The 21,602-nt window shown below is 36.5% G+C and overlaps 4 protein-coding genes across 4 annotated transcripts; 2 read left to right on the top strand and 2 right to left on the bottom strand.

Moving 5' to 3' along the window:
- Positions 1-677: 677 nt before the first annotated feature.
- On the bottom strand, positions 678-6,975 carry LOC135691309 (methenyltetrahydrofolate synthase domain-containing protein). The gene is made up of 4 exons (XM_065209135.1): positions 6,244-6,975; positions 4,425-4,582; positions 3,322-3,715; positions 678-2,044 (listed from the first exon to the last, which is right to left on the bottom strand). The coding sequence occupies exons 1-4, from the start codon at positions 6,719-6,721 to the stop codon at positions 1,635-1,637; spliced, it is 1,440 nt and encodes a 479-aa protein (XP_065065207.1). The 5' UTR covers positions 6,722-6,975; the 3' UTR covers positions 678-1,634.
- Positions 6,976-7,076: 101 nt separating this feature from the next.
- LOC135691314 (uncharacterized) lies at positions 7,077-12,046 on the top strand. Its single transcript, XM_065209144.1, has 5 exons — positions 7,077-7,352; positions 9,719-9,820; positions 10,339-10,465; positions 11,077-11,211; positions 11,734-12,046. Exons 1-5 carry the CDS (start codon positions 7,223-7,225, stop codon positions 11,933-11,935), a joined length of 696 nt encoding a protein of 231 aa, XP_065065216.1. The 5' UTR covers positions 7,077-7,222; the 3' UTR covers positions 11,936-12,046.
- A 4,224-nt stretch (positions 12,047-16,270) lies between these two features.
- Positions 16,271-19,152, bottom strand: LOC135691317 (uncharacterized). Its single transcript, XM_065209147.2, has 3 exons — positions 18,787-19,152; positions 16,860-16,915; positions 16,271-16,483 (listed from the first exon to the last, which is right to left on the bottom strand). Exons 1-3 carry the CDS (start codon positions 19,022-19,024, stop codon positions 16,412-16,414), a joined length of 366 nt encoding a protein of 121 aa, XP_065065219.2. The 5' UTR covers positions 19,025-19,152; the 3' UTR covers positions 16,271-16,411.
- Positions 19,153-19,221: 69 nt separating this feature from the next.
- Positions 19,222-21,095, top strand: LOC135691315 (DNA replication complex GINS protein PSF3). The gene is made up of 2 exons (XM_065209145.2): positions 19,222-19,626; positions 20,388-21,095. Exons 1-2 carry the CDS (start codon positions 19,222-19,224, stop codon positions 20,613-20,615), a joined length of 633 nt encoding a protein of 210 aa, XP_065065217.1. The 3' UTR covers positions 20,616-21,095.
- Positions 21,096-21,602: the final 507 nt, after the last annotated feature.

Below are 21,602 nucleotides of genomic sequence, written 5' to 3'. Positions count from 1 at the left end.
CGTGATGGATGCTAAAGATATTATCTGCCTGAGTTTTTGAGAATTTTAGGTGTCTTAATTGACAAGTTGGTTGTAGTGAGAAAATCCTCACAATTTGTTTATTTCGAAGTTAAGAGGCCTCAACCCGATAAACTGAACTCGAATGATTTCAATTGTCGCACTACGGGGGTCTGTTCTTGGACTTTTAGCTTTGACACGATCTGCTTAATTTGAAACTAGAATCTAAGATATGCAACTTTGCTGATAACGTCACAACGTATACACGTGCGATTCATTTAGTGAAACATTCACAAGTCTAGAGGATGACTGTCAAGTTATTGATAGGTTGGTTTACTGTCCACGACATGAGAGTCGTGAAAAGATTCACCAGACAGTATATGCATTTGGAACATTTGGACCAGAAAAACTGCTTAACTTCAAAGAAATGTCAAATTAATCTGGATATTTTGTAGCAAAAAATGAAATTTGCAAAACCGTTTTGGGAAGCTGGGGATGGACAGAACAATTTTTTATCAAGGAGTTTTGGGATGAAGATGATCCATTAATTCTTCATTGAAAATCTTCTGGCAAGAAGCTAAGGCTGTAGCTCGCAGGTTCCCTCTTCCACAATGCTTGCCTTTCCTAACGTACACTCTGTGATAACAATGTCTGGAGAAAAGGATCAAGAAAGATTCACATTGACAAAACCATTTGGCATCAAATATAAATTTATTTATTGTAGAAACCCAAGCTATTAATGGTTATACAAAAATAGAATGCAAAAGTCCATGCTAGTTAACACGTATGTGTTCTAGCAGAACATTAATTAGGTGAATGGCACTTGGTCGGTTAGAACTACATAGTAACTAGCAACAATCAGGTAATAGGACGCAATGGATATAAGAGGAGCCAACAGCGAGGAAAATCTAACAACATTAAAAATGATCTAAATGATCGTGTACAGCATTCATGTCATAAGTTGATTTCAACGAATATCGAAAATATAACTTTTCGAGACAAAATCTATACATTAAGAATCCAGGTTTTAAAATCAGTGTATAATTAAGCAAAATTAGGCTAAAACCATACTTTTTAACAGGAAATTTTTTGGAGGAGAGGGGGGAGAGAGGACATAGGCAGGGGAAGGCTTAAAACCTGCGAGAGAAAGGAAAATTAATAGCACTTTGAACTTTATAAAATTTGCTGGCCTATATTAGATGAATGAAGTAGGGGGATAGAGAAAAAATCCTGAATATGTACAATTTATAGCTGTGGCTTAGATGAAGGGGGTATGCAGATGATAGAATATTGGGTTTCAAATTGACTTTTTTAATGTGACCATTGTTGTGCGGACAAATGAAAGTAGGAAATAATTGATAACACAAGCGGACCTTGGTCATGTAAAAATGGACAAGTTAACCAAATCATCCCACAAACAAGAACTAAGGATCATCAGAAGGATGACTGCTAGCAAAACCCAACGGAATTGTCAATCTCCATAAAACCATATCATTATAAAAGATTTCTGAAAAACAGTGTTCACATAATGAATCATAGAACATGCAGCCAAACAATGATTGCTGCACTTTCAATGGTTACATCAACAACAATTACAACAAAGAGATCATTTGCTGCTTGGGAACAAAACTAAAATGTTATGCTTGCTCCGGCTCTTCACTTATGAATTTGTTGGAAAGCTTTACTGTGAGGTTACAATCTTCGTATTTTATTCCATCCAAATCCTTGAGTGCTGTCTCTGCAGTCTCCAAATCCTTGAAAACCAGGAAAGCATACCCCTTTTTGCCTCTCCAGAGCACTTGTATTGGACTGACACCTCTTTCCCTAACAACTGTCTTGAAAGCACTAACTCTAACTTCTTCACCAATTCCACCAATATAAACAGCTGGGTCTAGGTCTCTCTTGCCTTGGTAGGATCGATAGTTGCCATACCTCTGCCTGCCCCCAAAACGGCTTCCGCGACCTCGTGACCTACCTCTTCCACGGCCTCTCCCATCGTCACTGTACCTTGGTCTAGACTCTTCATCTTCTTCATTTTCGTGTGGCTCTAAAATTAATGGACAAGCAAAATAGATTTAAAAATTCTAAACTTTGGTGCAGCTTTGGGAATATCAGAGACTGAGATGATATTAATGTCAATCTATCCTATTAAAGTATAAATGAAAGTTCAGATTACTTTCTTTGTGCAGCTGCCAAAAACAACTACCCACTGATTTAGTGACTACATAGATAAAAAGAATCAAAATTTACTTTAGGGTTGTTGAAGAACTTTTATCAGAACAGCCAAAAGTTTTCAAGCTGTACCTTCTTGACCTTGGGTGGGAATCTCTATACCTCCGCAGATGGGGTAGACGCCTCACATTGTTTTATAAAGTCATAAATAATTTAACCCCTGACTACACAAGGGACCCATTGCCACCACTTCAACAGGTGCAATTTTCACTTCGCGAACGTGACACAATCGGGCAAATACGAGCTGAAAAATATAAATCTAGTTTTTATCCTTTCTACTTGTCCGAGTGGAACAAATTTGATCCTGAAATTAGATTGTCACCTTCTGCTGCTGTTTTCAAGACAAGGATACTATCCAAGATCCGCCCCCCTACAAAATCAGTATTTGAGATTCATGACCGGAAGGGCCTGTCTAATCTTACTCAACTCAGGGTTGGTCTCAGCAAGTTAAACTTTCACAAATTTCAACACAACTTTAGAGATACAATAAACCCAATGTGCCCAAGTAACAGTGGAATTGAGGATATGGAGCACTTCTTGTTGCTCTGCGCCTCTTTTGGTGTTCAAAGGACTGATCTCCTCGCTGGAATATGTTCTGATGTTCTGTTGCAAATCTTATTGTACGGCGATAAGAGTTTTCCAAACCATCTCAATAAAAGCATCTTGAGTTAACAATTCATTTTATACATTGTACTGGTCACTTTGAATAAAGTATCGCGCCCCCTCCCCCCCTTAGTAAGCCAACAATTATTTAGTTAAATATAATATGTAAAGTCTGTCTCAAATTATATATGAGGTGAGATTTGTGATAACGCAAAACTAAACTGCAGCAGACATCTTGTCTGCTGCTATTCACTAATATTTTCGCCTGATATCTAATTTGAGAGAGAGTGTAGTGTTCTTTGTTTTTTTCTTTTGGTAATTCATATGTAAGTTATCTTAGTTTTTCGTGATGCCACGGCGTAGTCATAGTATTCTGCACCCAGTGGCATCGTCCTTGTAATGTTAAGTATTTTGTAGGTAGTGTAACTAGTAAATTTTTATTGGAATGTAAAAAAAAGTATTCAATTAGAATATAAAGAAAGACAGTACCTGAATTTGGGTCATGGTTTTCCTTTCCCTCATCACCAGACTGTTCTGATTGCTGTCTGCGTCTTGATCTGCTGAAATTTCTGCCACGCCTCCCACCAAACCCTCTCCCTCTTCCTCTACGACCACCTCTGCCTCTTCTTGCTGGTGGCCTTTCTCCTTCCTCTTCCACATCGGCTTTGTCACTCTCACTCTTGTCTTTTGGTGGCCTCTGTGTCCTGGGCACAAACTTCAGTGTGACATCTTGACCAGCTTCTTTCTCCATCTTGTACAGTCTCCTCAAAACTGGAAGCCTTCTCAACTTATTGCGTGTTACCTTTGACCAGATTAACCCTTTTGGCTTAGACCTCTCCTTCTGACATTCAATTAACTGAGTCGGAGTCAAAATGTAATCTACCTATATCAGATTGCAAAAATTTTCAATTAAACACTGCTTCATTAACTACACAAGTTATTAGTTGGCAAAGAAGACCTAAAAACATAATTCATAAGAATTCAAAAGTGACAGACCAGACGTACACAGATCTTATGGGTTTTTTGTTTGTAATCCTTACATGTCTATAAGATTCTCAAATATTTGGCTGAATCTCAAGACAAAATGACTGGAAAAAGAAGTGATACCAGTGGCTGAAACTACAAGCATAAAATTTCTTCAATTTTCAGCTCTCCCCCCAAAGTTTTACTCAACTGAATAATTGACACTTCCTTGGTTAAAAATTTATTGATTCAAATATTTTTTTTGAAAGAAATTCACCAATCATTTTAGGGGCTAAGTTTGAAAGGGAAAAAATGCAACTTTAAGATGTCCTAGGATAAGGAAAAAAATGTCCTAGGATAAATTTTCATATTGACCTTAAATGGAAGCGAAACCTCATCATCAGAGACTGGGAATCGGGCAAAATTTATTGAAAAGTGTGCTGATTTCATTAGGAACATAAGTGACAAAGAAAAGTCGAGGACTGACATGAGATAACTTAGATCATTTTGATAAACAAGCACTAAAATTATATATATTTATATCTAATTTCACTGAAACTGCTATGAGTTTATTGGATGTTGTTCTGCACCTGTAACTCTCAAATAGATGTTCTCAAGACGAAACTTACATCAAAATCATGATCTTCCATTAACTCATCAGGGATATCAAGGATCTGGCAATCATGGACAACAGTAATTATTGGTGTTGTATCATCAATAGCACCAAATGCTTTCATCATTGCATACTCCAGATCAGCATAGCCTTCCCCCTTTCCCACTCTGTAGCCTGAAACAGATAATAATTAAAATCATATATGAAAAGATGAAAATTGTGACAGATGTGTTAGATTAAGGAGTATCTAGCAATAGGCCCTGTTCAGATATCAAAAGGTGTGCATTTATCTGTAGTCTTCTTCGCAAATGCACACTCTGCAAGTTCCACAATATATATAGTTTCCCAGTTTGTAAATCAGCATATTTAGACCCCATTTACACTACAGATAAAAAATGTAATTTCTTGGGTTCATTCTTGTTTAGGCACCATACCTGTTTTTTGTGGTGTTTACAGGGAAGCAAATAGGAACAGAATCAACTTCTACCTTGTTCACACTTAGCGTAAAAAGAACAGAACTTTCATGTGAGGTACAATGCCTGCCAAAAGTACTTGGAACACCCACCAATTTACGCTGCATTTGATATCTTTCATTCCTTTCATGAAAAAAATTTGCTACTTCCGCCCCCTTCCCCCTCAAACAATGTTGATGATTTAGAGAAATATCATAAAAGAAGCGCAAAAGAAAGTGCTTCCTAAAATCCTAATCCGTTTGATAGTAAACCAACATTGTTCCGTGGGGGAGAGGGGGATGATTTGTTTTGACCTTGGAAATTGATGTCAGTGTTCCAAGACTTTTGGCAGGCATTGTATGTGCAGTGGCCTGATGATGATGTATGACATTTTCAGGAGGCTGTGTTTTTAGTTCTAATAAAAAATCATGTCCTTCACTTTCTACACTAGAGAAAACAAACACTATTTAGGAACTGGGACCAACAATTTTTCCAGTTTGGCAAAACTAAAGAATAACAACCATTTCCTAACTAGGACAGAACCAAGATAAAGTGTGAACATAATTACAATGGCTGCTTACCAGGCAAGTAACCAAGGAGCTCTATTATTTTTTCTGTAGTGTCTTATTTTAGGGCCCACTAACCTTTCTTTGTCATGACATGAAATCTCTAGCAGACAACACCAAATTTTGCAGACAATTTTGTTTAGATTGGCAGAAATTGCTTCTGTACAGACCACTTAACAGGGCAAACAATTTATGGAGGCTGATAAATAATCCATATTGTTCTAGTTATGTCAAACATATTTTTTCAAATTGCTGAGTACACATGTCTCTGAAAAATTCATTTGCCAGTTTGCAACAAGTTTTCTTGATAAAAGGTATTCCAGGGCTGGGGAAGATATGCAAGGCAAAACAAAGTATTTTTTACCAGCAAAGTGGTAATTTTCAGAAGTTTCTAACTTTGCATTGCATTGCTGTTTTCTCTTTTCAGCAGTTTTACTGATCAAAGTTGTTTATACTCATTACTTTTATTTTCGTGACTTTTAGATTTGTAATTAGGTACAATTGTGTGCCAAAACTGATGGGGGGTGGGGGTGATTTTTAGAGAGTTATGGGGCAGGTGCAGCTGAAAGCTGTTATGGTGGCCCTGGAAAAAATTCCCCATTTAGAACAAGGAAAGCATATGGGCCCACTTAAAGTTGAATATTTGAAATAGGTTTATTTTTAACTTCACTTGCTCCAACAATCAAAGATATGATAGGTTCCTGACCAGCACCCCCTCCTCAAGCAACCCAATTTAATTTCATAATTTTTGTAAGAGTAACACGAAGTTGCTTAAACTGGCAGTAATTTTCAGCACGTATTTTTAATGATGCCTTACCCTTTTTAGAGACAGCTACACTTCCACAGATAACAACATCGATTTTGACTTGATTTTCTAGAGTAATGGCTTCGCGGTGATACCTCACACCTTGCTGAGTAGCACATTTCTTCAAGTCTTCTTCACTATCTGAAGGGGGGACAATTTTATAGAAAAGCCCGTTCTTCTGGCGAGGAGTTTGAACAAGCAAATCTTTTTGGCTTTTCATGGTATGATAACGAACTCCCTCTTGTGGCTTATCTTGATTCACGCGAACAACTTTAGCAGATTCAAAAGATTTCAATTCGTGAATTTTCTCCGAAGCTACGTCTGCCCCTTTGAAATTTGGGATTCGGTCGGTGACTGGAGTTGGGAAATTGGCAAGCTCATACTTGTTTATATAATCCCATATCTTATCTCTAATCTCCTTCTTACTTGAAGGAACACTGTCCCATTCAAGTGGTGGAGGGGCTTGAGGTGCTTCTTCGTTTTCCCCCATGGCTCTTTGGTTATTCAAACAGGAGTCGCAAGGTATTGTTGTTGCACTTTGACTTCTTCAGCTGTGACTGCCTGCAACGTTGTTTACAGAATATGTATGCAAAATTGTCACTAACTAATAGCAGCAAATGGTCCTAATATACTTATCTTAAAAATGCTAACTGTTGGTGATACTACAGCTTTGACAAGGAGTGCCGTCCAATTGAAGGAACAGTGGCTGAGTTCTCTTGTACTGAACTCGTGGCAACTCAGGCGGGAGAGAAAGAGCTTTGAGTCCAAGAGTGATTGACGGATTGCCCGCTGAGCAGTTACGAGGTAAATCTAAAATGGTGAAAGTATCGAAAATGAGGCTAGATATCCACTATTTTCTTGGTGTATACTGTATATTTCTGTAGATATTTACAATGTAAGAAAGTAGCCTGAAGAAGAAAACAATAAAAAATCACTTCGATTCCCAATAATTCGATTCCCAAGAAGCGATGCAACAACGAGTAAAACGAACATGAGTTTCAGGAAAAGTGGCGAAAGCTCCAGCATCTCGCAAAGATTTGTTTCTGAAACTGAGCTTGAAGAAATAAAGAAGAAGCGAGAAGAAGAATGGGAACTTGCCAGAAAAGAAGGTAGAAAAGTAGGTAAGCAATATAAGCAAAAGCATATTCGCAAATAAGAACGTTTTATTTTTCTATCGTGTTTTCAATTCTATCTGCTTTTCGTCAGCCAGCTTGACCAGACTGCTGAATGCACACCTAAAATTTTATTCTAAAATGTTCCTGCACACCTGATAATGGGTATGGCTTTTCGAGATATGGACTTGACTTGAGTGTCTTGTTGACATTGAGGTAAATGAAGAGTTAGGTTTCCTCAAGATCAACATAATCTTGCACAGGTTATCAATCATGTACAATGCTTATCTTACTTTATTTTCGCTTCTTAATTGATTATTCTTGGGCTCTAGCTCAGTTTTGCATACTAATGTTCACAATCAAAGTGCACACTTCTACCAAAGTGACCACTTCTACAGGGTCGCCGGACTCAGGTTTGAACAGGGGGGGCCAAAACGAATGAAAAGGGCACGAATATTTTTTTCCCGAAACATAAGTAAGTGCCAAAATATGAACTGAATTTCCACCCCCTATCTCTTTCTAAACAAAGTTTCAGCCCCATTCGAATAATGATTTTAATTTTCTTACTTATGTATATAAACAATTTAGTCCCTCTTATCCCCACTTAAACACAAATTTGTTCGCCTCCATGGAATATTTTTTTAAAAGCTATAAATTTTATGGTTATGTCATCTTCACACAATCGGCTGAAGGTGCGGGCACATTCTTCACTGCCATAGCAAATTCAATTTGTAACATTGATTAGATTTATCTCATCAGTCTTATGAACAAAACAAGTTTTTAACTCTCCTTAAAATTGATCCCGGGCGGCTCAGTCAGTTGGTCAAACATATAACATGTGAGTTCCGAAAATTTGAAAATAGCTAGAATTCTGGGACATAGAATTTCGAAAATAGGGTTGCACTCTTAATCAGCCAGAGGTAGCACAAAAGAGGCAGGAATTTACTGATATGATGTTGCAGATAGTTTTTTAGGTAGATCAATGGCATATTGAAGTACAACAAATTTTGCAATGCGTCTAGTCTTGTATATTGTTCTAATCTTAGATAAGAAATTTAAGTCTTTGTTTAAGTCTTTGTTAGCATGTACTCATTGCAGGTATATAACTTTTTCATTTCTTCATAGAAAACATTGAACACAATGTTGTGAAGCAAGCAACATGTTGCAGCTTTAGTTTTACAGATGTCTGATTTTGTTGATATATATGTCAAGGACCATAAGGGATTGTTGTTAAAATCAAATTTAGTGAACTCTGCTTTTTGACTTGCCTAGACACAGGTTTAAGAAAAAGAATGGCTCTAACATGCTCAGTGAAAAGCTGAGTTCAATTTGATTTAACAAAAATTCCTGAATATTCTCAGTGAGAAGATTTACACAGTTTTGGCAAAGGCACAGAATAGGGTACATTTACTCAACCCAGAATACGAGAATAAGGGGTCCAGTTTTTGCTTTCAAGAACACACACGATATACATTGAAGCAACTGACTGTGCCCAACGGGGACTTGATCGGACCTTTCACTAATGATTTTGTTGCTGAAGACATACTCAGGAAATTTTCTCGCGAAACTGGCAGTCTCCTTCGCAGTTGATATTGTTCATCACAGGAGCTTGCGCTTCTTGCATCAAGACCAAGTAAAAATTTAAGGAATTTTCAGTGTATGGTCCTCTAACAATGCCCGGATTCAAGTTATTTAACTTAGCTTCTAAAGGCAGAATATCTGGCAGTGAAAAAATACATGCAATATATTTTTCAAAAAGGGGCACTTGTTTATATTTTTCGCAAACAGGGGGGGCCTGTACCCCCGTGCCCCCCCCTGGCTCCGGTGGCCCTGCTCTACCAAACTGCACACTTGATACTTGATCTTTTACACACCCAAATTCTCGCTGGGAACTGCCATACTCTGTAGTTGGGCAACTTGATCTCCAATGGCAAAGTGGACACTTCTAGTTTTGGCTTTGTGCTCAAACAATTCACTCTTTCTGCTTAATGCACTTAAAGAAATTACAGATATATCCTTGCACATCTCTTTTGTAAACTATGTGGCCTTTGTAAATTTTAAAAACTTAGAGATCACTTAGAGAGAAACAAAATTTCCAATTAATGAATTCTTTGTTGTGTGCATAGAGAGTCAGCCTGTTGTTTTTGTTCTTGTTTGTGAGTTGTGATTGGTCGCAGGTTTCTTGTTGTTTGCTATCTTTGCCAACATTGTTTTCTGTGCGCTCCTAAGGAATTATTGTGGGTTATTGTTTGAGCATTATTGTTTTCAGTGTGTGTTTGGAAGTTCTTACAATTTTTTGGTTGCATTTGATAATAGTTTCAAGTTTCAACAACATTCTCACAATTGCTTCTTGTGACAAAATGACCCTTTTTAAGAAAGAGAAGAAGATATAGTGCACGATGGCCGCACACTGTATGAAAGACTACAGGAGCAAAAGGACAAGAAACAGGAAGATTTTTTGGAGCAGATAAAATTTAGTAAGTATGTTTCAGTTCACTATAGTTTTGCTATTTTTCACCTCTTGGGCTGAGATCGTCACATTTTCTGTGGATAAGATGCATTCTTGTATAAGGCGCACCCAAAGTCCATGTTGAAATTTAAGAAAATATTTGTTACTGGTTTGAACGTTTATAAAATGCATCCCCTTCTCTAAGACTTGTAAAGCATGTTTATTTCAGTGAAAAATAAAATAAACTTGAGAATACACATGTAACTCCCCTAAACCTTGTGATGAGTTATTTAGTATAAGAAGTGTCAATATTTGATTTAAAAGGTCAGACCAGAACCCAGGAAAAGATGGGAAAGGCAATGTTACAATGTATATGTCACACCCTCAAACAGTGCAAATAATAGTTTGTAAAAAGTTGCATCTTAAAGGCAGTAAAACCCTGCATTAATGCTACTTTTGATTCAATATGCCAGACAATTGACTGTTAATTTTTTGTTTTTGTGTACTTGTGAGGTCATTATAACACTCTGCATTTTTAAATTTCAGAGAACATGATATATAAAGGATTGGATAAAGATGATGCCAGCTTTCTGTCTCATGTCTCACAACAACAAGCTGTTTTTCATGGCAGGAGATTTGATGAAGATGACACAGAAATAAAAAGTTTTAGAATATCCTCTTCAGCTTGCAATAAGTTTTGTTATCTTGACAACTTGAATTATTTTTTGAATGATTGAAGTGTTTTAATAAAACTGTAGTTCGTTAGAAATTACTGATATTTTTCACAGTTTAGGAGAACAATCTGCAGCCCCCTTGATCATTTGACGGGAGCCTGGAGAGGGAACGAGAGCTAATAACTCTCCTCACATTGCCAGGCCTGGATTGGCTGGGAGGGGGAGGGCTGTTGAAAAAACTTTACTTTTATTTGGTACCTCATATCATTAAGTACATCAACTGCTTACTTTTCATATGCACATGGAAAGATTGTAGGATAAAATTTGTCCTGGATTCAAATACACATAGAACAAAACTTGTGGGGGAACTAAAAGCAAGATATAAAATTTGTAGGATTATTGAGTTAATGAATGCAGTTGCCACTGGCATTTCAATAGATTTCAAGACTTTCCGTTCAAACTGCCTAATAAATAACGCTTTAAAAAAATCTTATACAGGGTTTTTTTCTGTCTTCTAAATAATTCTGAAAGAACCTGTATCAAAATTTGGTTTCCAGTTGTAGTTTTGTGATTTTCTCATTTATGTTACTATACTTAACATTTCTTAAATGGCAGTTGAAAGTGCACAGATAGAAACTTCCGAAAGGCCAAGCACTTCGATAATATCACAACAACTAAAACAAGTACAAGATGATAATGCCAAAAAAGCAAAACCAAAAACAACAGCTGTTATAATTCGAAAAAGGCAAGTATCAGCTATTAATCCCTGGCCAAATGGATAAAACATCGGCATAAAACATCATCCAACTTTGTTGGATAAAGGATGCCTTATTCGCTTACTCATCATGTTTTACAATGTTTTAAGAAACTTAATTTTAATGAAAATTTTTGTAGAACTTCTCTTTAGTTGTTTGGCCACCCCTTAACTTTTTTTCTTGTGCAAGCACAGTAGGTTAAAGATTAGTAAATAAAACACAGTAAATTAAAAAACCTCATCAAACTTGGTACTCCTTGAGTCCACCTCATCTACATTTTCTATTGCCTTCAAGGCACCCTTTGGATTGTTTTGAAGCACCCTTTAGATTTTATGTGTAATTTTTTTGCAATTACCTTTACAACTCTAATCTCCTACTAGCTTAAGATTTTCTCCTTTTTAAATAGGGTTTAAACTAATTGATATAAAGAGCCACTAAAAAATATACCCAATACATGAAAATGACATTGCCATATTCCTTGTGTAACTTGAACAGTTTTTTTGGTGTTGAAGGTCAACTAATGCAAGTGCGGATAATGATTCACAAAAGAAGTACCTGAAAAGTGACAAAGCTCCTAGCATCAGAGATGGAACTCAACCTGTCAGTGAGGCAAACAAGACTGAAGAAAGTAATACAACAACTGGAACTAGCTCCCTTAAAAGTTTAGTGGGGTACATGGATTCTGAAAGTGATGAAGACAGTAATTGTGGATAGATATCATTAAATCTGTATCAAGGGTTACATCCATTCCTTTTTTGTACCTTGAACTGCTTTTTCATGTAGATTCTCGTAATTGTTGGATAAATTGGAAGTAAAATTAAACTATCCATATTTACTATATTTTGCCTTGATGCATCCTTGCATAAGATGTACAATTAATTCCATGTTTGCATTCTGGAAAAATAGTTTTTACCATGTCTTACCGTGTATAAGACACACCCCTTTTCCTAAATCTTGTAAAGCATGTATATTGCAGTAAAAGAATAAAGTAGAATTCTATAGACACTAACTCTGTGGAGTAAAATTCGTTCAAACTGCAATGTTTCAAATATGTTAAACTAATATTTTTGAAATCATCAAGCAGAAATATTTACATTATAAAATAATTAAAATCATCATTACGGTTTACAGGTTTTAAAATCATTAAAATTCTTGTGCGTCATGCGCTTCATTCACAACATTCACAATGATTAGAGGCTTGTGCCCTCCAATTAAGAAAATGCAGGGTACAACCCTTTCATTTGGGAGTAAAAAAGCTTTTGTTAGACATTTTTCTATCACAGCTGGAGAATTTCAAAGTTTATACTAAATTTCTGGAAAAAGTGCTATTATTTGAATTAAGAGAACAGGTGCTCCAAATATAATAATATTTTTTCTATAAATGATATTTTTCCTTCAAAAGGAAATGATGGGACAGTCAATGTCACCAAGTATAAGACGCATTCTCAAACAAAGCCAATAATAATTGAAAAAGGTGCATCTTATACAAGGTTAAATACAGTACTTGAGATCCATTTTCTTTTTATCAAATCAATGTCACTGAATAGTGTTATAAATACTATCAAAATCACAAGAAGGCCCATGGATTACCCTCCAAGAAGATATAAGGAATTATCTTATTTAAGGTGACTTCATTATCAATATCTTACCAAACTTGTATCTTGTGATTTGGATACTTTATAGCGATTTAAATAGGTAAAATATTGAATTTTGCTAAAATTGTCTTTAATAAAAAATACTCTTGACCCTAAATTCCCCATAACATCTCCACCCAAATTTTTTCAATCATCTTTTACTTCTGGTTAGTAGAATTTTTTCTTTTAGCTGGAATAGCTTTCAGGCTTTTCAACCATAAATATGGGAAAGTCCTAAATACATCGCTACCACCATTATGTAAAGACTGATCAGGAAACCTTTCAAGTACAGATGTCTATGAACAGTTGCACTATCCATTGCTTACTGTGCTTGCAGCAGACAAACATGTCTTTCATATCCCTGTATGACTTATTAATGGCAACTGCTTCTAACATCAGTAATAAATTTTGATATGTGACACAAACACAAAGAGAATTGATTCTCATCAGTTTGTTCCACCTTAAGATCAAATTAAGTATACTTTTGATGAGAGAGACTTTGCAGGGAACATGCCTTTTGCTTCTGAAAAAGCAGGGAATCATGTTGAGACTCGGAGGATCAAGAATGTTGCTTGCTTATATGACAATGACTGGTGGGTTGGTATGATCCTTGACATTTATGAAGATGAAGGGGACTTTCAAATGAACGGCATGCACCCACCCGGACCCACTTGATTTATCCAAACAATCAATCACAGGTCAAACTTACAGCATAAGCTACAGTCGTGACTATAAAGCAGTATCTTGACTTTTCCATGGTTATGGGTCATTTTTATTGCCCGTAACTCGCACGCGATAGCGCGCGAGTGAAGGGCTTATAGTCTGCCCCGCGTATAAGTAGCACATGGAAGCTTCAGTTCATGTTGTCAGCACTTTGTCAGCAGATTTTGTCACTTTTCTGCTGCCATGACAACTGTCAATCAATTTCATTGTCAATCAATCGGCTTTGTCGAGGAGGTCGTTAACAGCCACCTCTTTGTGCGGAAGGGAATTATCTTTGGAGCGTTGGGCTGCCAAGACTCTGTTAAAGGCCTTCGTGATTATCGAAAAATAAATGTCAAACCCTCGAAAAACTTCATGATTTTCAAAAGGGCGTTGGACTTAAATCAAAGGCAAACTGAACACCAAAAATTCTTGATAAAAAGAATAGTTTAGTTTAGCATCAACTAGAGCAGCTGTTTCTATAAAATTGTGAAAACCCAAGATGGTGTCTTCAACCCCTTTGGTAAGGCATATTATACTTTTTTCGCAATATGCTTTTTCGATATCCAGGTGCTTAATTTGCATAAAGAGACTGGGGCAAGAAATTGGGTGAAAAAGTTGCCACAGGCCTATGTTTACATATAGACACAGCGTTTACTGGCAACTAATAACTGCCCGAATTGACACCAAAAGAATTTCAAATTTTGTGGATTTTGTTCTTGAACATCTTTTGTTGTCTTTTATCTCAAAAACTGGTTTTTTAAAAGGTTCTGTCAAGTTTCCTGCTCTAACAAGGTTGGAAAGGCGCTGATCTAAACAGCAGCGCACAATGAATCTACAAAGGTTTTCACATATGTAAGAGCTCAAAAATTTCCTCAGCCTGAGAGGACTCAAAATTATTGGGAGAAAACAGGAGTTAGTTGCAAGAGCATTTGTTGCTTTTGAAAACAAAGACCCAGGTGTGGAATCAGCAGAGGAAGCAGAAGTAAAAATCGTAATGCAAAACAACCTGAAACTTAGTCTACATAATGCAGTCATACCAGACGCTTTTGAATTAAAATCTAAGTGGATTGAAGAAAATGTTGGTGTAAGACATGATTGACCCAAATAAACTCGCCAGCCAAGACTAGAGCGATTATAAGAGATCAAAGGCCTAAAGATACTATGTATACAGGTGGATGTCTTCATTGTATCACCCAATAAACCCTTGCAGCAATTAACAGGCCTCTCCGTTTAAGGCGCGCGATCACGCGCGCGCGCCTTGGCACGCTCCTATCGTTGCCGAGACGCGCAATAAATCACGCGCCTGGTTTATAAGGACCCTTTAAATCGCGCTCCTTGTGTTTTAGTTTTGAACAATTATTATACCAAGAGCCTTGCGGATTCGAAATCGATTGATATCTAAATAAACGGTTGCTTCTTTTATTGCCAAGTTAAATCAAATACCTCTTGAATATATTTCCGGTCAATAACTAATAAACTGTCATTGTGAGTCCAGATTGTTATAAGTTTTTTAAATGGCCAGTAATTCAAAGGGTCAAGCCATAGAGCTATCTGCTTTCGCAAGTATCGCAAGGACGAAGTTAGCGGATCAAAGACCGAAGATAGGAATGGGAAGACAATTGTGGTTTCGATTTGGTGTAAAGTTTGCTCAAAACACAAAAGCGTTATTTTATCAAATCCTCTTAGTAAAGGAAGTGCCAGGAAAGCAATTGAATCGTACGTCAATGGAACGAATTTTGATTCTTCAACTTCTTCTGACTCCGATTCTTCATCGGAATTTGAGCTAGACATTGACGAACTGCAACTATAATGTGTTTTTTTTCTTTTAATCCTTTATTATATTTCTAGATACAAAGTATTTACATGCGAAAACATGCCGTTTTCGCCTACTTTAACGTAAATATATTTTTTTGGTAGAACGCGCGCCTTAGCAAGGCGAGGCGCGCGTTTGAGCACGCGGCCACTAAATTGCTCACGGAGAGGCCTGAATTAACCCTGCCTTTTAAAATCTTCATGCAGACCATCACAAAGAATCTCTGAAGCGCCAGATAAGCAAAGAAAAAATTAAGGTAAATTGTTTGAGCACAATACACATATATGGCAAGCATGTGCCGAATATGCAATTATGTTAGTATGTTAGTTCCTGCTGCTCTATTTCACATTTACAGTCATATGGGGAAGGCTTTCAAATCCATCTTGTACCTGTTTATACATCTGATCCATTCATGTCTCTTATCAAAATTTCACTTGATAGTCAAAATGTTGATGAGGTGAAATGGAGGTAAGCATTGGCAATCATTCTTTGTAAGCCCTTCATGAATGTCACAAACCTGTTTTCTCCAAAGCTTTAGCTGGCAGATTCTATTTCTGCAGGAAAGAATGGCGCAATTACCATTGACCATATTTGAAGCTGGCTTAACCCTATGTAGCCTGTTAGAGCACAAGACCTGACAGAAGCTTTTAAAAAGGCAATTTTCGAGACTAAAGACCACAGAATATGTTTAGGAATCAAATCTACAACATTTCGAATACTTTCGGCAATTTGAACAAGAGAAATATATTTTCATATGGTATCAACTGTTGAAATAAAATTAGAAAAAAAGAAAGATGAAATTAGAGTTATTGGAGAAAACGGTTAGTTCTAAATGATCAAAACAGCTTCCACAATTTTGCTCCCAAAGCTGAAGTTTGTAAAGAGATTATCTCATAATAGCAAACATGGTAATTCATTGTAAGCAATTCAAAGGAAACCAATCTCATTACTTTGAACAAATACAGGGCATTGCAAAGAATGAAATAATCAAATTGTTTGTCAAACTTAGTTCATACTCTGGTAAATCAGCCTGTTGTCTCAGTTCTTCCCATTTGCCCAGTCAGTCATTTCCTTGTACCACTGTTCTTCTTCAGGAAGCATCTGTAGTACCTATGTGAAATATGGAGTCAGCAAAGTCAAAAGTAGTCTAGTATCATATTGCTATTTATGCATTATTGAAACAAAAATGTAAACCTTATTTACTTAAAGGTTACTATGTTTTCTTTAAAATGCACAAGTAACCGGTTGCATATTTCAGGTGTGTCAATTGGTCAATGCTTAATGAAATTTGATATGAATCATTAGCATAACAATATTGCAATATTGGCTTATAACTTAAAGGCACCAAGAAGTAAGATACATGAAAATCATGTAACAGAATCAGAGAAAGCCAGCCATACTGTCAGAAATAATGGAAAAATTTCTTACTCAATTTAAAAAGTCAAGAATATTTCATGTGCTTTATAAAAATTATGCTGAAACTTACATGAGGAGGAGGAGGTACATTCCTTTCATATTTTGAGCCACCAGGAGCTGAAGGATCTAGAAAGTTGGAGGCAAGTTTAAAAAAAGCATAACACAAGTAGAACTGCCTTAAGGACCTAGATTAGATCTTTTTGCTGATTCTTGCTTTGCCTGTATGATTTTTTGCAGATTTCCAGTGACCTGGAAAAATTGTGTCTGATTGGCACATGAAAATACACTGTCCAAAAATTTGACATGAGTCTTCACAAAACTAGACCATTCAATTCAGGGTTTATTTGATAACAAGTTTTAAGAACAACTTAGCCTTGCCAGAAGTTGCCAAATATTGGCAATCAGAGACACATTTTCTTCAAAGTCCATTGTTCCGTAAACCTTGATGACCCCCACATCAAATGTGGGTTGTTCATAAGCAGGAACAACAAGTATTGATAATAAGTAATAATGATAAGAACCAGACAGTAACGGAAGGAAATGCTATAATAAAAAGAGCAGTTGATATTTATTTGGTGGCAAAAACATAAGACTACTATAGAAAAGCCTCTAAGTGAAAGGCTTTGCCTTGAAGCTCCAAAAGAATCTGAAAACATAGATAATGCAATTTGAGAGAACGAGGGAGAGAATTTCTCAACCAAGTCGGAATCTAATTGTGGTTCAATATGATGCCTTTGATTTATTTCAAGTTTTTCCTTATGTCTTTACTTAGCTGGTCAAACTTATAAATTTTTTTTTGTCCCTAAAAGTTATGGTATTCCTGAGTTAAAGGTCAAGTTGTTAATGAAAACAAAGCATTATTTCCTCATTGTTGACATAATAAATCATTGCATCAAATGTTTTGGCTACAAACTGACGATAATTGTGAATTTAGAAAATCAAAGGTTAGGCAGTTTTGGGTAGATAATACTCTACCTCTTCCTCAGATCCTGAAAGACCTTGTTTAACAAATAATGTTGGATGAGGGATCGCCCTTTTAAGATGATCCATGTTGACAGTTTGTCACACTTGCGAAAATCTCTTTATGAAAAGGCCTGTTTATGCCCTACCTGATAGGGCTTTGAGTGACAAACAATTTCAGCATTAATCTCCAAGTACCTCGCTCTTTTAGAAATGTATAAATGTATACCAGCTAAGGATAATGGTGGGCCAAGACTGCATGCAAATTATTTCCTCGATTCTCATTCATAACTTCTAACCGTTCGAGAGGTACTGTCCTGATCTCAATAATGCTGGATAAGCTAAATATATATATATAAACGACACCAAAAAGTGAATTCTTCCTGTGAATGTTCATCTATGAGAATGGTTGCATTTTTACAAACTGCTTCAAAGAGGGCATTTTGCAGCAAACTGGAAGCATCCAAATCCGTAAATTTTGTCGGGCAAAGCTAGCCATTCTAAAATGATCTTGCCTGCACATTTGCCATACTCTGCAGACTTGGCCAGAAGCCAAGTGTTGACCGATTATGCTGGTTCACCAGTCTAACCCATATGTATTAAATCTAAATATTTTCTGATAAATGTGTTGTGTTTTAGGAATTTATTATATGGGGATCCAATATTTATTTGGTCAGCCAAGAAGGGTTTCTTTTGGCTTAAATGCTATTATTACCATTGCTTGTCAGTTGAAATTGTTAAGAGAATCCCTTTTTTCGAAGCTACCCCCAGTTGATAATAAATTTGTTTGCGAATCGCAAGATCATGTCGCGGTATTATTCTTGAAAATTCTTAGGTTTACTAGAACTATACTGTCTGCAATAAACTGGAGATCGTTGTTCAGCGGTACTACCGGTTCAAGCTTACCTATATATATTTTGAAAATTCGACAGAAGCCGTACATAGTTGAAATGAGCTGGTTCCCTTTGCACGAGCCGTACAGCAGCTCCGGCAAAACATAGTGTAAATTTATCAACACAACTCCATCAAAAACTTACGAATGTATGGTTGCGGATGCCTGTTATCTTCAAATTCAGCTTCTCCCTCCTCTAATACTTTGAGGGCCACGCGAGGGTCTTTAATACCAATATTTGCATCGAAACGATCTCTTAAATCCAGGGCCTTTTCTCTCCAAAGTGGCCTATCGATGGCCCATGACAAAAGATGTTTTAATGACCTTCTGTAAAGCCTAGTTACTCTCTGTGTATGATTCAGTTGCTGAGGTGCCCAAGACATCACTGAGAAAGCACCGAAAAGCAATAATACTGGCTTGAAAAGGCCCAAACAGGGTAGCACTTTCTCTCTAAATTTGGTTAGCCAAGACTTCAAAATGGCTACCAGAAACCTCGATTCTGGTGATGTGATTGTTCGATCGAAGCAGAGGCTGACTGCATAAATTGAACTTTGGCGCCGAAATTTTTCAATCATCAACAATGGATGATCAAGCTACTTTGGATCAATTAAGACCACGGCCTTCTAATGTTGAGTTCTTTGATTTGGATGAAATACTTGCAACAAATGAAAAAGTTCCTTGCAAATTTGAGCAGCCAGTCTATCGTCTAGGTTTCTTGGACACTAGCTCATCTGAAGAACACATCGAAAAAGGAACGAAGATGGAGTTACCTTACTGGTTGGGCCGAGAGTTGTGCACGAGGAGGAGAAAGATTGTATCAGTTGAAATGCCGAAAGTATACAACGAGGCGTATCGCCAGATTTATAAAGCAGACCCTAATGCCCTGGATCTGCATAAAACTGGACCATATTTCTACCAGTTTGGTGCTCGATTACTACACTTTGAACATTTCGATGCAGGTGTTCTGGCCAGGAGTCTCTCACAGGTTTAAGACCATTGTGATTTCTCAGCACACGTGAAAGCCAAGCCCTCTTACAAATACGATATTCTGATGAATTGAAATATTAAAATTTTTATTCAATTCAATCATAGCCACTTATTCAATCATTCAAAAGTAAAATGAGATTCATTGAGACAATTTTCATCTTTTATAGCATAACAGGCCCTATCTTTGCTTGTAACCCTTGAATTGGTTTTCATTCCCACTTGCAAAAGTCTAAAATATGCTGGATTTTTAAAAGTTTTGTTAGCTGTGGCAGTCTGGCTCAAAACTCTTTGATGGTCATTAATGTGACATAATAAGAATTTCTTATTTCTCAAGACCCTTATTCTAGAAAAAGGCTTTATTTATTTTCAAAGATTTTACAGAGGGCTAAATAGCTGGGATGCCTATGGGCTACTGATCATGATGCTTGTTCAGAAATATAAACCTAGAAAAGGTAGAAAACTTGCAATAGCACTCATCAGTACTGGATTTCTTGGGCTTGCACCTGACTCACAATATCAATGCATTTAATTGCTACAGCTCAAGTAATGCTGCCCACAGATCAAATCTGGGAGTATGCTTTTAATCACAGCTTATGCATGTTTTCCAACCTGGTCAACTAACAATAAGGACATATCAAATATGTATAATAAAACTGAAATTCTTAGGTGGTGATCATCATCTAATTGGCTGAAAAAATATTTTTTCTATATCTCTTCATGCCAAAATCATTTCAGATACTTTTGTTTGTTTGATCTCAGGTATTCCGCAAACGCTTTAGAAAAGTGATGGATGCAGCGAAAAATGCCTCATATGAAGAGACGTCACAGTTTACTCAGAAATTGGACTCTTTCGAATGCAGACTGTTCCAGGCTGGTCAAATGAGTTTGAAAGATTTTGAAACATGGAAACAAGGAAAGACTAGTAAAATTGCAACTTCCAGCACTGTTCTCAATAATAGGAAAAGGAAGAGAGGTACTACAGAATGAAAAAGACCATTATTGAACATTTAAATTTTCCAGTATAAGATACAAGAAAAAACAGTGAACCCAACATGTGTTTAGCTAGAAATGCATATTATTTTTAATTCTTTTATGAACTTCATAAGTTCACTTTATCACTATCAATATCAAATTTATTATGCTTGCTTTTACTCTTCGAGTTTGGTTTCCTTGTGGTTGATGGTAGGTGGCAAGATTAATGATAACGTTTAAAAGACTACAGATATTGCCAATGGCCTCTAACGGGTTTTTGGTCCCACAGAGTTGCCAAATTTAGAAATCAAATATACCTAGCCTTATCTACACTTTGATGACCAGATTTCATTAAAAGCCATCAGTAAATTTAAAATTTGTTACAATCATTTTGATAAAAACTCTATGGAAAATATGTGTTAGGTGAATGATAATATTAATACATATAATATTATTTATATAATAATATTAATATTATTGATTTTGTCCCTCTCACTTTTGCTCTCTTTTTTGTTTAGTGTAACCACAAAATTCCACAATGCCTTTTAAATTGTTGCCCAAGGGAGGATTGTTTTCCATATTCCTTGAGGAAGTTCATCCTTTTGCAAGTCATCCTTTATTGTTTTTTTCACTTTTGTGCATCTTTATGGCTGAGCTCAGGGTACTTAACCTACTAAACATGCCCTGATCTAGTAATGATAACCAAAAAGCTCCAGCACAGCAGCCTCGATATCAGCACCCTGTCTTACAACTGCTTTGTCTCTACAATATTTATTGAGCCTTGCTAGGGTTATGGCACTATTTAGCTGATTGTTTAATACACCGGAAAGATTACTAAGACTTTCTAAAGAAAACAGAGCTGATAAGTTTCCAGAGATTTCCAGAGTTCTGAAGGCTTTCTTGCAGATTTCTGGATTTTTTTGCATTGTCAGATAGGGATGTATTTTCTGAAGAAAAATGCCCCTCGACCAAAATGGTACTTGAGATGATTTTCACAGTGGA

Source organism: Rhopilema esculentum, chromosome 4 (assembly GCF_057945365.1).
Source record: "Rhopilema esculentum isolate cy_ngs chromosome 4, ASM5794536v1, whole genome shotgun sequence".
Taxonomy (NCBI): Eukaryota; Metazoa; Cnidaria; class Scyphozoa; order Rhizostomeae; family Rhizostomatidae; genus Rhopilema; species Rhopilema esculentum.
Note: the sequence above shows the minus strand (reverse complement) of the source record. Positions and strands in the feature narration are given on the sequence as shown.

Excerpts from the sequence above, each read along its gene's own strand:
- LOC135691309 (XM_065209135.1), bottom strand. The coding sequence starts at position 6,721 with ATGGGGGAAAACGAAGAAGCACCTCAAGCCCCTCCACCACTTGAATGG. Across the intron at positions 3,716-4,424 it reads TGGAAGATCATGATTTTGAT|GTAGATTACATTTTGACTCC; the intron begins GTAAGTTTCGTC and ends AATCTGATATAG. Across the intron at positions 2,045-3,321 it reads AAACCATGACCCAAATTCAG|AGCCACACGAAAATGAAGAA; the intron begins GTACTGTCTTTC and ends CATTAATTTTAG.
- LOC135691314 (XM_065209144.1), top strand. The coding sequence starts at position 7,223 with ATGAGTTTCAGGAAAAGTGGCGAAAGCTCCAGCATCTCGCAAAGATTT. Across the intron at positions 7,353-9,718 it reads AAAAGAAGGTAGAAAAGTAG|AAAGAGAAGAAGATATAGTG; the intron begins GTAAGCAATATA and ends ACCCTTTTTAAG. Across the intron at positions 11,212-11,733 it reads GCTGTTATAATTCGAAAAAG|GTCAACTAATGCAAGTGCGG; the intron begins GCAAGTATCAGC and ends TTGGTGTTGAAG.
- LOC135691317 (XM_065209147.2), bottom strand. The coding sequence starts at position 19,024 with ATGTCTTGGGCACCTCAGCAACTGAATCATACACAGAGAGTAACTAGG. Across the intron at positions 16,916-18,786 it reads GCATCCGCAACCATACATTC|ATCCTTCAGCTCCTGGTGGC; the intron begins GTAAGTTTTTGA and ends CCAACTTTCTAG. Across the intron at positions 16,484-16,859 it reads ATGTACCTCCTCCTCCTCAT|GTACTACAGATGCTTCCTGA; the intron begins GTAAGTTTCAGC and ends TATTTCACATAG.
- LOC135691315 (XM_065209145.2), top strand. The coding sequence starts at position 19,222 with ATGGATGATCAAGCTACTTTGGATCAATTAAGACCACGGCCTTCTAAT. Across the intron at positions 19,627-20,387 it reads TGGCCAGGAGTCTCTCACAG|GTATTCCGCAAACGCTTTAG; the intron begins GTTTAAGACCAT and ends GTTTGATCTCAG.